The sequence below is a fragment of the Lepidothrix coronata genome, unplaced genomic scaffold, assembly GCF_001604755.1.
Source record: "Lepidothrix coronata isolate B3197 unplaced genomic scaffold, Lepidothrix_coronata-1.0 Scaffold233, whole genome shotgun sequence".
In the NCBI taxonomy this organism is placed as follows: Eukaryota; Metazoa; Chordata; class Aves; order Passeriformes; family Pipridae; genus Lepidothrix; species Lepidothrix coronata.
Window position 1 is genome coordinate 201,959 of NW_016690413.1, and position 14,427 is coordinate 216,385.

At 60.9% G+C, this 14,427-nt stretch overlaps 2 protein-coding genes across 4 annotated transcripts in view; both read right to left on the reverse strand.

Moving 5' to 3' along the window:
• Positions 1 to 4,837: 4,837 nt before the first annotated feature.
• PLPP2 (phospholipid phosphatase 2) lies at positions 4,838 to 9,026 on the reverse strand. Its single transcript, XM_017834499.1, has 6 exons — positions 8,879 to 9,026; positions 6,783 to 6,934; positions 6,160 to 6,437; positions 5,915 to 5,972; positions 5,619 to 5,795; positions 4,838 to 5,529 (listed from the first exon to the last, which is right to left on the reverse strand). Exons 1-6 carry the CDS (start codon positions 8,928 to 8,930, stop codon positions 5,392 to 5,394), a joined length of 855 nt encoding a protein of 284 aa, XP_017689988.1. The 5' UTR covers positions 8,931 to 9,026; the 3' UTR covers positions 4,838 to 5,391.
• A 2,359-nt stretch (positions 9,027 to 11,385) lies between these two features.
• MIER2 (MIER family member 2) overlaps positions 11,386 to 14,427 on the reverse strand; it is a 28,402-nt gene continuing 25,360 nt past the window's right edge. For all 3 annotated transcript variants that reach the window (XM_017834493.1, XM_017834492.1, XM_017834494.1), the window contains one exon: positions 11,386 to 14,143. In XM_017834493.1, coding sequence (XP_017689982.1) covers positions 13,668 to 14,143 — 476 coding nt within the window. In that variant the 3' untranslated portion in view covers positions 11,386 to 13,667. The remainder of the gene's footprint in view (positions 14,144 to 14,427) is intronic.

Consider the following 14,427-nt stretch of genomic DNA (forward strand, 5'->3'; position numbering starts at 1 on the left):
GTTTCTCATGGTTTTTCTGGTGGCTTTACTCCTTTCAGGGAGATCGATGGTTGCTCAACATTTTCTGCTGTTGCAGGTCAATCCAGGCTTACACTGAGCAGGCAATAAAACATTTGAGGAGCAGCAGCTGCGAGGTGTCTGTCCGCCTCTCCCCCTCTTTAACCTTAATCCAGGAACAGGCCAGCCCTTTCCTCCTCACCACAGCTTCATCCTTGCTCGAGGTGATGCTGTGCTGCCCTCCCTGGCTGCAGGGCCACCACCATGAGGGCACGATGGCAGCATGGCCAGGCAAGTGCTATTCCAGAACTGATGAGGAAAGAAACGAAAGTGCTGGCAGACCCCCCTGCCCTGCCACTGCCATGTCTCTCATCCTCGCTGGCAGTCACTCTATCCCATCCCTGGTACCAGGGCTCTGGCAGCACCATCCATCAGCACCAGCTGCCCACACTGTCCATCCTGGCAAAGGCAGAGAAGGGAGGGGAGAGACTTGGATTTGACAGGGCCAAACCTGCTTTTACCTGTGGGTCATCGCATGTCCAGCAGCCAGTTCTCAGGCTGCCAACTCTCTGCTGTGACCGGGAGAGACCTGCAGTCATGGGAGGCCTGGCAGTGCAGCTCTGGTTTGATAGGAACGCTATGGCAGGAGTGCAGAAGAAAAGGACCCAGAAACACCTGACTCACCCACAGCTGTGGGTCAGGCCTGCCCCTGAGCAGGAGCCAGGGCCAGTGGGGAAGAGCTATCTAACCCGCAGGGCCGGGGCTCAGCAGCCAAATGCTTCCCGAGAGCACATCCCTGGCAGCACCATAGCTCTGCATGGACCCTGGCAAGCAGCAGAAAACAAACTGCTGCTCGTACCCCGTGGCTGCTTCCCCGGGCTCGGCTGCCAGCTCCCGAATGCCAGCACGGCTCGAGGGGGGCCGGGGCTCCCCGGCGGGGAGGGCTCCGGTGGTACCACCCCTGCGCCTGTTCTGCCGAGGGGCATCCCCGGTCAACGTCAAGTTCAGGTGACCAGGGCTCCGGGACGGGCACGAGCGACGATAGGCTCTTGCCTGGTGCTCTGATAAGAAAGAGGAGACATTTAACACCCTCCCCCGGGAGTGCTTTCCCCTTCGCCTTTCCTCCTGCTGTGGCTTAATTTCGTCTTTAGCCCCCTTTTTCCCTTAGTGAGATCAAAGGAATCCATGGCACCGGGCATATTTCATCGGAAACGTCGATTAAAGGGAGTGGGGGAGGCGGCGCTGGCGGAATTAGAAGAGGAGGAGGAGGAGCAGGAGGAGAAAGAGGAGGAGCAGGAACAGGAGAAGGAGCAAAAGAAGGAGGGGAAGCGAGGCTGGAGGGAGCACCTGGCTTCATGCGGTGTCCTGGCAGGATGGGCCGGGCCTGGCGGCGTTGGCGACACCGGGGCTTGGGCGGCGGCGCTGCGGGGGCCTGTGGCTCCTCCGGCCGTGGCTCCAGGGCTCCGCTCGGCGGCTCCGCCGGGCTCCTACTGATCTCTGCCGCCCCGGCCAGGCCCCCGCCGCCCGGCGTGGGACGGCATGGCGCCCGCTCCCGGCCGGTGCCCCCGGGGCCAGGGCGGTTCGGGGAGCCCGGACACCGGCCTTGCTCTCCCCGCCTCGGTGGGCCCCCCCAACCCCCACGGGCTGTGCCGGGCAGAGTTGCCACCTCTGGGGGTCCTGGCCCCGGCACCACTCCCCCTCCGTGACTCGCCCTGCTGAGGGGGAGGAGAGGCCTACGTGGTGTGGGCTGCGCTCGGGCAGGGGCTACCAACATCCCACCCGAGGGTGCCACGGCCTCGGTGTCCCCCAGCGCATCCCTGAGCCGGGGCCATCTCAGGCCCCTCAGCCACAGGCGCATCTGGCCGCAGCATCTCCCGTGGCCGCCGGCCAGGGAAAGGGATGTTTAGGGAATGAGTAACATCCTTCCTGGCAGGGCCGCTGCCCGCTCCTGGAAGCTGCTGCAGACACAGAGGAGCTCAGCCCCTTTGCCCGTCTCTTGCCCCACTTAGCCGGTGAAAAAAGCAAAGAGCGGGAAGAAACCTGGGGATGGGGCCAGGGCAACTGAAGCCCATGGAATCCACAGGAGTGCCAGGTGCCAGGGAGAAGGGAGGGAGGATGCTGCGTGGCATGGTGGGAGGCAGCCAGGAGGCACAGGTTGGGGGAGGCAGCTACAGGCCCCCTCTGGAGCCGGGCTGGAAGCCAGAGCCTGGCTGAGTGCTGCCAGAAGCAGCTTATTTTGGAAAGCAGGCATCTTGGCAGAGCACTTGGTGTGTGGAGCTGCTGACGCTGGGGAACAGGACGGCTGTCTCATCAGGTCCCAGCCATGCCTCGCAGGCTAACGCTGCTTGGCTTCAGCCCTCAGCTGAATCTGCCCCAGCACAACCAGGACTGGATCCCCTACTCCTGAGTCACCCATTGCAAAGGGGTTTGGACGTCCCAGTCACAAACTGTCACAATGCCCAGGGCCACAACTCACCCTGAACACCAGAGGGACTGCCTGGGACTCACCAAGCAGGACGCACAGAGCTCTCACTAGCTCTGACCCATGGGGCCAAGTACAAGCTCAAGCCTTGAACAGAGAAAGAGAGACACATGGGGTTAACCCCACCCCTGGATGCTGCTTTCCCTCTCCTCAGCTCCCAGGAGCAGTACCAGCCCCGCAGGGAGCCCAGTCCCTCCCACTGCTCAGACTGAGGGACTCAATGGGGTCCAGCCCAGATCTGGAACAGCACTGGCAGGGTGCAGTGGCATTCAGCCATGACCAGGGCTAGCAAGGGCTGGAGGGAACCCAGACTTCACAGCCAGAAACTGGACTTGCTTTGTCTTCCTCAGTGCCCTGCTGGCACCCATGGTGCTGAGGAGCCAGCACAGGCAGCTCCCTGCCCCTGTCCTTCCAGAGCGGGGCCAGGAAGCACACCTGGAGCAGGCTGCAGTTAACAGCCCCTTGCTGTGCCTGGACATGGCTCAGGAGCTTCCACCAACTGCAGGTTATGTGTGGCTTGGCATGCCCCGAGTTTGGTCAGGTCTCAGCCCATCCCACAGCGGGACCCAGCTGTGAGCAGGCAGGCAGCCTCATCCGCCTGGGGACGGAGCAACCAAGCTCCCAACACGAAGCAGCTGGCCCTGCCCTTCGGAGCCACACACTGCAGCATTGTGGCCCAGCTGGTTTTTCCAGAGATGCATCCAAGGGGAGAAATCAGATCTCAAGGGAAGGGAGCAGGCCTGTTCCTGACTGCACAGAGGAGCTGTCGAGGCAGTGCCAGGAACTGGGGTAGTTGCTGGGCACCGCAGCAGGCCAAATGCAAACTAAGCAGGCAGCTCAAAAACCTGGGCTGTACCTCACTGCCCAACTCCAGGAGCTGCTGAGCCTTTGTAGAGCTCTGTTTCTAAACTCTGTGGCAGAGCTGCCCTGCCCTGGCACTTCCTCCAGCTTTGTTTTACACCATCGGATATTAAACAACTGGCCCCGAGGGCTGGGATGGGGGAAGGACCCTGCTGGGGAGCAGGGAAGGACTTTTGGAAGGAAAGCTCTTGGAGGAAAACAGAAAAGCAATGTTGGGGAAAGGGAGTTCCCTCCACACAGGGAGGGTGTTTTTGGTCAGGGCTTGTCTAGACTGGAGTCACCCACACTGCGCAAGCACATCGACACCATGCAGTCAGTATGGGGCTCCCTACTGTTCCCAACAGGACAGACAGGCTGCACTCAACAAGGGTGGGCAAGAGCCGACCCCAGGACTGGTCATCCCACTGCCAAAGGGACTGGGTAGACCCTGAGGCTTCCAGGGTGCTGCTTCCTGGTGTCCCCTATTGCTTCCCAACAGTCAGAGGGCCCTATGCCCACCAGCTCCCCAGCCTGGCCCTGTCACCTGTCCCCACCACAACCCTTGAACAGTGGAGGGACATGGGGCAGCTGTGCCAAGGCTCTTGGCTCCCTGCCTTCCCTCAGCTCTGGCTGCAGGAGCTGCAGGCACAAAACATCACTTTTTCCAAGAGCCTTTCCCTGCCTTCCCTCCTCCCTTGCAAGCAGGGCCATGGAGGTTCCTGGGTCAGGGCAAAGGCAGGGATGGGTCTTGGAGCCACTTGCTGGCTGCATCTCTTCTTACCTCTCAAAGGGGCTACCTGGCTGAAGCACAACCCCCCTGAATTCAATACATCACAGGCACAGCATGGGCAAGGAGCACCTGGCCCTTGGGAGGCTGCTGCTCCCATCAGCCCTGGTCAAGCCCACCTTTCACAGCACAAGTGGGAGAGGGGCTTAGTGGCCCTGACAGCCACCACCACCCGCCAGCAAACCTACAGCTAAAGAGGGGCTTCAGACACCTTTCCCTTGGAAAAGAAAACCCTGAACACTTAAGCTCATCCTCCAAGGCCAAGAACATCCATGGAGTAAGAGAACAGGCTTGACACAGACATTCTTTAAGGATGATCTAATTATAAACATTTTTATAAAAACACATCATAGTGAAAATGCATGTATTTTAAAGAGAGACCCACAGCACTCCAGTGCTGGAGGCAGCTGCATGTCTGCAATGGGACTGCTCCATACCCATTGCCCCCCCTTCCCGTGTTCAGCTCCACATCCCCATTTATTTTCCTTTACCACAGAAAGTGTCTCCCTAGTCCCCCACACACCCTAAAGCATCAGCTGAAGCTGCAGGAGCGACAGAGGCCGGAGCAACCCCTTGCCCAAGCCAGGCATGAAGCAGGTGGGGGACAAACAGCCCTCACACCCAGGACTGCAGCATCAGGCACTGCCAGAGAAGAGCCTGCCCAGGCACCCATTGCTCGCACCAGCTGCTGGTGGGCAGGACTGCTCTTGAAGGTAACCAATGGAACAAAGAAAAGCTCTGGATTGCTTTAATCCTTTCCAAAAAAGTATAGCTAGCCCAGTAGTTGTCCTCCTCTCTCTGTGCCTGTGAGGATTTGTACTCAGAAGGCTGGATAATTTGACAGGGACAACACACACTCAGCACAGGCAAACTCAGACTTGCCAAGGAGTTTGCTCTTCGCTCAGTGTGCTTTGCCAGCCCAATAAATCCATCCTCACGTGCCACCCTCCCCTCCCTCCCCTTCCTCCACGTGGAAGGCTGGGACAGCAGCTTTGGAGCATGACTCAGATGCACAGGGGTTGAGGACATCCCCTTCCCACAGGCAGGGCACTGGCATCACCAGGTACCGGCAAGCACAGCAGCACTGTGGGCACGGGGAGCTGGGCACCACAGCACTGCGGGAGTGGGAACAGGCAGGGCTGTCCTGCTGGCACCTGTGGCAGCCAGAGGCACCAGAGCCACGGAGCCAACAGTTAATATAGAGCCAGCATCCCCATCCCTGAGCCAGGAGCAGAGCACGGCAAGGGGCAGGTCTGCAGTCCGGTGTGCGCGGGCCGTGCGCGGCTCACGGGGCGCCGCGGTAGCTGTAGTGATTGTGGTCAGGGTCGCTCAGGGTGAGCGGCAGGCTGGGCTTGCGCTCTGGGTCCTTCTCCTCACACTGCTGTGGGGGACGGTGCTTGAAGAAGTCAGAGACGTAGCGGACCTGAAAAAGACCAACAGGAAGGTTTGGGGACCCCTCTGTCAGCCGAGCAGGAACCTGGTCAAGCAGCAGGTTGCACAGGGGACACTCACAATGAGGACGGCAATGAGAGCCCCTTGGAGCAGCCCCACCAGCACGTCGCTCCAGTGGTGCTTGTAGTCGGACACCCTGGTGTAGCCCACATAGATGGCGAAGGTGATGAGGAAGAACTGGATGGTGGGACGCAGCAGCCGGGCCCACTTTCCCACCAGCCGGGCTTGCACATAGAGCTAGGGAGCAAAGATGGGAGCAATCACCCAGAGCAGGGGGCAACAACTAGCCTGATAATGGGGTGCTTGGGGCACGGGACCCGTGGGGGCTGGCTGCCTTCCGGTGGCACAGCACTTACCGCCAAGAACATCATGCAGTACATCCCAAAGGAGGAGTGTCCCGAGTAGAAGGACAGTCTGTGGGGCAAAAGGAATGGGTCAGGTCATGAGAACAAGCCCTTAGCCAGCCCCCACAAGCCCCCTAGCCACTCCACAGGCTCTGCCGTGCAGCAGGAGAGCATCAATACTCATCTGGGGCTGCCACTGGGAGCCCAGCATTGCTTGGCAGAGGGAGGAGATGAGGTCCTGTGGCCCGACAGCTCACCTGGACTCAGTGATGTTCCTGCTCTCTCCCTGGCAGACATTCTCCAGCTGCACATAGATGGAGCAGTTCACCTTGGACCAGTCAGGATTGCAGACAGCCAGGAAGTTTGGCCGAAGACGGCCGATCATGTATTTGGCCAGATCAGTCAGGGACTGGCTGATGGCCCCCCCAAAGAGAAAGGTCCCCACCACCTTGTAGAGGGCAGCCAGGTAGTTGTTGAACTCTGACTTGGAGTAGAGGCGCTCAGTGTAGACCAGGTATGCCTCCCCCGATGAGATCTGCAGAGACCAGGGGGCAAGGGGTGAGGTTTGAGCACTACTGAGTTGCTTCCCAGAACCAGGGCTGCAGGATGCTCTGGCTCTTGGCTCTGTGGCAGAGGAGCCCCTGGCATCCGCCTGCCACAGGAGCTCATGGACCCTCTCCCTGTCCCTTCAGGGAACCAGCTCTGCAGGACGTGGGTCTCGCCACCCCAATGGAAGCTCCTGACCCCCAGCAGAGCAGCGCTTAAGCTGAGGGTCCTGTTGCCCTGCCAGGGCTCTGGAGGTGGCTGTGCTGGGCCCCAGCTTCCAGATACAACATCAGGATGTCCCTGCCCTGGAGAGAAGGGGGTGGCCCATCCTTACAACGACAACAGTGCAGGTGATCGTGACCCCAGCCATGAGACCGTGGGTGATGGTGTCTGCCTTGTAGGGGTAGCGGATGGAATCATCACTGCAGTAGAAGCCTCGCTTGTACGGGGAGTTCACCAGTGTCAGGATGATGAAGGGCAGAGATGCTGCAAGGCAGAGAGAGGCGAAGACTGGGGACGCCAGCCAGCAGGCTCCACACTGGCATGCAGCACCGTGTGGTCTCCCCATCTGTCGTCCCTGGGGCTCTGCTCCCTGATGCCGGGGAGGAATCCCCTCCAGGAATGAAGTCCTGAGCCACCTGTACCCCGGGCAGGAGGACTTGAACCCGCCCCGACACCGATAGGGCCCTATCAAGAGTTTGCAGATGCCTGCAGCGCCCAGATACCACATGAGACAGCCACAACTGGGCACCTGCAGAGCCCCCACGGCTGTCCCACTCCTCCCCAGGCACAACTGTGGCAAGGCTTGATCTTGTGCCTTTTCCTCATGCTCCCCAGAGTCTTTCAGCCTAGAAGACAGACCTCATTAAAATTAATGAGCACAGGCATCTTGCAAAACTGTTTTACAGCAGCAAAGGGCCCCCAGATGGTCCCAGCAGAACTCTCACAGCAGGCCCAGAAGAGCTGGTGCTGGGCAATGCTGGTGGGTGATCCAGCCCAGCTTGGCTTGTCCCTCTCACCTTCCCGCAGCCCTTGCTCCTACCAGCCTCTTCACTCCCCTGCCACCTCGGGGCTCTTGAGAGATGATGCGCTGGTCAGTTTGGGAAAGGAGGTTTTTCCACCCAGCGTTCTGCAATCCTGGCCATGGGCAGCTACGAGCACACCCGGGAAAGAACCATCCCAAGAGATCCAGAGGAGTTTGCGGGCCTCTGCCCCGCGCAGTAGCCGTGCCAGCCCCTCGCTGGAAAGGGATCCCCTGCCCCATCCCTGCCCAGGAACAGTCAAGGACGGGCTGGGCGCCCCCACCCCGGGGGTCCCAGGGTGCTCCCCCCGGGAAGCGGCCCCCCGGCCCCGCAGGCCACCTTAGGTCAGTCTCCTCTCCCTGTTCCGCCTTTCCCGGCGGTTTCCGTCTCCTCTTGTTCCTCCGTCTCCTGGGAACCCGCACCTTTGTCCCCGCCCGCCCCCGCCTCCTCGCTCCCGCCCCGGGGGTCCCGCCGCCTCCTGCGCTCACCGACAGAGGGGGGAGCACGGCGATGAAGCACCCGGGAGCTGCCCCACCGCCCCCGCCGCGCTGCCGGGAACCGGCGCCGGTCCCTCCCGGCCCCGCCGCCGCCTCCCCGCACACCTCAGACGTCCATTTTCAGCTCAAATTAGACACCAATTTTCTTTCTGGAAAATTTCATCCTCCAAAAAAAGCTCCCCTAAAAATATAAAGCACCGGCCCACAGGAGGGAAACGCGCCTTGAGCGGCACCGGGACTCGTCGTCCCCCCCTCCGCCCCCGCGCCGGGGCCCGCAGCCCGGGAAGCTCCGGGCCTTTATTTTCAGTCCGTCTTAATTCAGTGCTTCCCTGCAGTTTCAGAAACGAGCATTTGCCCGCACCGGGCGGTGGGGGACGTCCTGGAAGAGGCCCTCTGAACCCACCCGTCCGGGGCTGCGGAGCCCCAGCCCCGCTCCGTCCGCCCGTGGAGCGCCGGGCTCGGCGGCGGGCAGGCGGCCAGGGCGGCGGCGGCGGCGGAGGAAGCGTCCCGGTGCCGCCCGAGCGGCGGGACTCCGTCGCTGCCTCCCGGCCTGGGACGGACCGTAGCCCCCGGGGGGGCGCTCGACCAACGGGGTCGCCCCGGGAACCGGGACTCCCGACGGAGCCCGGTAGCGCAGGGGCAGGAGCCGGTGCTCGCCCGGCCCCGCCTGTGGCTCCTGGAGGAGGCCCGGAGCCCCGGGACAGCGGCCGGGCAGGTGCCTCCCGCCCTGCCCCCGGACCGGCGGCACCGGCCACAGGCAGGAGCGGGCGGAGGCGCGGCGGGATCCCGGCCCCCCTGTACCTCCCGCGGATCTGACCCCAGCCCGCGGCGCGACCCCACCGAAGGCACGGGCGGGACGCGGTGACGCTCCGGAGTCGCCCACGGCGGGGGTACCGGTACCGAGCCCTCACCGACCGCCAGGCAGAGCACGTCGAGCGCCACGAAGACCTTCCTGCGCTCCATCCCGCAGCCGGTGAGGCCCCGCGGCCCGGCCCCGCGGCTCACATGGCCCGGAACGACGCGGGCCCGGCCGGGAGGTAAAGTCCGGGCTGGCGGGGCGGGGCGGCAGCCGGTGCCTCCGCCCGGGGCCGGGCCGGGGCGGGGCGGGAGCGCCGGGGCCGGGACCGGGGCAGGTGTGGGGCGCGGCGGGAACCCCTCTGGACTTAGACTCTCCTCGCCCCTCGCCGCTTCCTTGGGCCCCGCTCCGGCGTCCTCGGCTCCGGCCCTCTCGAGTCCCCCGGTGCCCGCCCCGCCTGCCTGGTCTCCCCGCCTTGGCTCGGCTGCCTCCCGTCGCTGCGTCAAGGGAAAAGGGGAGAAGGAAGAGAGAGAGGCCGCTTTGAGAGCCGCCTGTGCCCCAATCGCCTCGGGCCTATGTCCTGAGGAGAAAAGAAAAAACGGAGGAAAAAAGGAAAATCCAAGAAAGGCAGAACGTGGCCCCAAAAACGTTCTGGCTGCACGGGCAGGGACGGCGAGGGCTTGTGCAGAGCAGATGCGGGGCTGACTCGGTGTCGAGAGCGGTTGTTGAGGGGAAGGAGGGGCTCCTAGGAGCCTGTGGACGCAGCAGAGAGGCTGGTGGGAGCCCAGAGGATGAGACAGGAGCTATGATTTACCTGCCGAGATGTGGGGCCGTATTTCCCGAGCCTCAGACGTCCTGGGAGCAGGACAGGCTTCCGGTGCTGCCCTTTGGGGCTGGGGACGTGCTGAGCCAGTGGAACCCAGAGCAGGGACAGGAGCAGAGGTTGGAGCAACGGCTCCCGCAGCAATTCCCTGGTGGGAGCAGGGACAGTCACATCCTGGCTGTTTGTTCCAGGCCCGAAGCCTGGTTAGGAGTGGAAGGAAATGTAAATAATACAGAAACCACCCAAATGATAGCTGCGGGGCTGGATGATTGAAGTGCAGTGTGAGTGGCCTGTGGAGAATGTCAAGGCTGTTTGTGGGAAGCCGTCAGAGCTGGAAACACTCTGGGGCTGCCCTGGGGAGAGAGGCAGAATCACAGGCCAGCTTTCCTCTGCTCCAACCCACCCTGATGTGCCCCAGTGCAGCTCCCTCCTGCCTGTCAGTGCCATGGGGGCCCTGGCACAGCACTGGGGCAGGACTTGCCACAGACATGCTGCCTGCAGACCTCAACCAAGCAGGTGAGAGCCTCGAGGCAGGAGAGCTGGGGAGAAGCTGCAGGAGTGAGGAAGGCTGGAGCCCGTGGGACGCCCAGGTTGCGTCATGGAGGGGATGTGGGCATTAAATACAGTCTGTCTCACCGCTGATAAATCCCCCCTTCTCATCGCAGCCCTCAGCAGTCCTGCTGAGCCACCCTCGTGGCTGCCGTGGGAACACAGATGTGGCAGTGTGGGGCTCCGAGGGCAGGGCAAGGACCCCCGCTGCAGGCACACGACCCCGCGCTGGGGCGGGCAGGGGGAGCGCAACACGGCAGCGGCGCGGGCACTGCGGGACTTTGCCCCACGCGGGCCCGTGGCTGCCGGGCGGTGCTGGGGCCACAGGAGCCTCCTGGGAACGGCCCAGCCCCGCGCTCGGGGGTGTCATAGGGGCGGAAGGCGGCGACCCCGGGGGATGGGGGGTCCCGGCCGCCCCGGGCGCGGGTACCCGGGGGCGCGGGGGGGGCCCGGGCGCGGGGCTCTGGCTCCCTCTGCCGTCCGAGCGCTGCGGCTGCAGAGCCCGCCCGGGACCCTCCCCCGGGGCCTGGTGGGGCTGCAGAGCCCGCGATCTCCGGCCCTGCGGCTCTCACACCCTCGGGTCACACAGGGCCGAAAACAGCATTTCATTTCGAAGGATGCAACGAGGTGACCACGGCCACACAAGAGGGCTTCAAGCACACCCATCCTTCCTGCTGCACCTCGGGGCCTCAAAGGAAGCAGGAAACCCGCTCCTGTCCCCTGTGCCCACCCTCGTACCTACCTCTGCAGGGAGAGCCAGGGGGCTGCGTGGCCAGAGCCCCCCAAGGCCCCAGGACAGAAGGCCAGAGCCAGGCACAAGCAGGAGAAGAGAATTTAAAGAGTTTTTGATGGGACAGAGGGGCTTTGTGGTGGGGAAACACAATGCAGTTGCAGCAGGAACCCCCAGGATGCTTTTCCTGGCTGAAGTGGTGAGACATGGATGGACCCCTGCCTCTCACCACCACGGGCCTGCCACAGGCTGATGGGTTCAGAGAACTTGGGGCACCTGTAAGAGCAACAAACAGCTCCCTCTACCCACAGCGCCAGGGGGCAAAACTCAGCCAGGGATGCTGGGCGTCCTCCCAGGCTGGGATGGCATCCCTGGCACAGGGCATCCCACCCTGCCTGCAGGGCAGGACAGGATCAGACAGTGGAGGCAGAGACCCCTTTTCTTGCTTCTGCCATCACGACACATGGGACTGTTGCATCTTGGTCTACAAAAAGAAGACAGGCTTCTTACTCACTTTCAAATTAGGTTTTTAATTAAATAAATAACAGCGAGGGGTCTTCAAGGCAGTGTCACTTCACAGTGTAGGGCTGGGGGGCAAGGGAGAAGAGTCCAGCATTGGGCGGCTCAAAGTGAATGTGCTTTGTAAGAAGGAAAAAGAAAACCCCAACAAAAACCAAAACCAAACCTCCCCCCTCAGTGACTCCCCCTTCCCTGTCCCAGCCTTTTCCACCCCTCTGCCTCAAAGTTATGTGGATAAAGCCCACACTCTTGTTGAAAGACCCCATGCAAATTTGTAAACAACACTGAAAGACATAAAGAGATTTCTGCCTTCCCCAGCTCCTGTCTCCTTTCATTAGGGCTTGAAACAAACCAAAGAAAAAATGGTTTCAGAAAAACTAAGAATGTTCTCAACTGATGGAGGAGATGCCAAGGCCTGGCCCTCCCTGGGAGGGCTACCCATACTCTCACCCTGCCTCTTCTTCTCCCTTCAGCCAAGGAGATTCCTCTTGTCCCCAGGAAAGGGGAATCACAGCCTGGGCAGTTCCACTATGGAGCAGGCACTGGGAGCAGCTGGAGGGGAGGCCTCTGCCAACCACATTTGGCTGACAAAATGGTGCCAGGTGAAGGCAGCTGCTTGTGCCTGAGGCTCAGCACCTCCCAGCAGTGCTGGGGACCGAAGCAAATGCACACAGAACAGATTTGGGGCTTAGGAGATGAGACAAGGTCTAATCCTGCCGTCCCATGAGGCTGCTTCATCCTGCCTCTGTGCCCCAGCTGCGGGGCTGAGCACAACTTCCCAGGGCCGGGTAAAAGGAAGATGCAGGCTTGTGGGTTTAGGTACCTGCCAAATCCACTGGCAGCAGAGCCAAGTGCACAGTCACAGCCCCAAGGCCTCTACCAAAGCAAGCAAAAGCCCTCAACCCAAGCCCCCTCCCAACTGCAGAACACGGCTGGAGGAAGGGACCATCTGCACGAGGGCCTTGCTCAGCAGGTGAGGGGAGAGCATTCTCTGCATGGAAAAAGGGGAATGAGAACACGTTGGATTTAAGCCAGTGGCAAACACCAGACCTGGAACACATGTGGGAAGCAAAGCAGCTCTGGACCCCAGCACACCCATGGACAGGCCCCCGTGGCTCTGCACGGCAGGCAGTACCTTGTCACCACACAGGGCTACCCGTCACCTCCCTGAGCATGGCAGTAAAGACACACTTTCCTCCCAGAAAACAGTCTGCTTTGTGAGGGAGGGGCAGGGATGCCCAGGGTTGGTGTGCTCCCCTGCCTGAGACTGAGCTAGCACCAGTGTCCCAGGCTTCACACTCTGGGAGCTAAGTAACCTCATCCCTCTGCTGACAAATTGTTGGAACAAACTGGGAAGTTACAGAAATTTTCATTTGCAGTTTACCCTCTTGCACTGTGAGTAGGTGAGGATCAGGTCATTCCCCGCCAGCAGCAGAAGTGGCAGCACCACAATGCTCCGGGTGCTCTGTGGCTCTAGAAACTCTTATTTCTGCCCATACCAATTCTCCCTGGGCCAGCACTGCGTAGGAAGGTGAGAAGGACTCAAGTGCACACAATGCTGCTGCACCACACAGCATCCCCTTCCAAGACCTGATGCCTCAGCCCAAGGGTTGGACCAGGCCATGACCCACCTGCAGCTGGTGGAGAGCGGGCACCAGGAACACAGAGCTGCCTGAGGCTGGAAGCAGCAGTGTTTCTGCCTGTCATGATCCATAGCTGTTGGGAGAAGACTGCAGTAAGTGACTCCCACTGCAACACACTGCCTGTGGGAGAAGGGCCAAGACACTCCTCAGCTTCCCTTGGCATTGCCATGCCCGTCTCTGCAGTGAACTGCCCTGCGGCCTGGGCAGGCTGTGCTTCCTGCAGACCTCCCAAGCTCTCAGACCCCTGAACTGCATCCTCAACATGACAGAGACACAGCCCTGTTCTCAAAGCATTTCTGCCCTCAGACTGTCCCACTGGGGCCAAGGGACGCTTCCCCTGTCCTGAGGCAGGGACTCTCTGAGCAGCCTGGCGTCACCTGGGGTGATACGTGGTCAACAGAAGAGGGGGTGATGGACCTCCCCCCCAGGAAAGCCAGCCATCACTCTGTGTGATTGCATCAGGATACACTGGAGCAGAAAGGTGTTTGGTTTCACTGTAGCCTTGGATCAAGGAGGATGGAAAGACGGATTCTGACCAACAGCTCCAAACTGTCCCTACAGGACAGTGGAAGTTCCGGGATTTCACTCAGTCAGGTCAAAGTCCTTGCTGGGTCTGTGACAAATTTGTGACTGGAGACTCTCACTGTGACAGAGGCTCTGACTGAGCCACAGGTGCCGGGCAAGCCTGATGAGCAGTCAGGAAACTATTTACATCTCCGATGCCAATGAGACCAAAATCTGTGACCGATAAGGACACTTGCGCAGGGGCCACCACTGCCTCTGGGTCTCTGTCCAAATCCACAGGGCCAGCAATTAAAGGTAACCCCTCGTTAATGTCTGCAGGGAGAGTGAAGTCCATAGTTATCGTCTCACCAGAGCTCTGCAAAGTCTCCTGCTTCTCTGACAGTCCTGGTCCTGCCGGCGGCAAAGCAAAGAGCTCTGGCTCGGAGTGGGGGACAGTGTGTCGTTGGCAGGACGCTGAGACAGCGCCTGAGGACGTCTCCTCCGTGGGGTCAAAGGAGCAATTCGTCTCTGAGGGGGTGCTGCACTCATAGCCCTGCCCCGACTCGCTGATGCTGCCCAGGCTGCAGGCCGTGCTCTCCACGCTCAGGGGCTCTGCACGCACAGAGGAGGGAAGAGGACACAGCAAGGGAAAGAAAGCTACAGTGAGTCCGTAATGCACAAACACCCGGGTCAACCCCAGCTAATCACAACAGTATTTGTTTGATGAAACAAATGTTTCTTTATTATAGCAATCAAGATCCCTGCCAGCATGTACCAAAGAAAGGCAAGATGCCGACAGCAGATGGGAGGCCATCAGTGTTTCTATGGAAATTAAAGGAAACCTCACAGACACATTCCAAGATAAGCCAAATCCTAAATCCTATCCCCTCATGCCA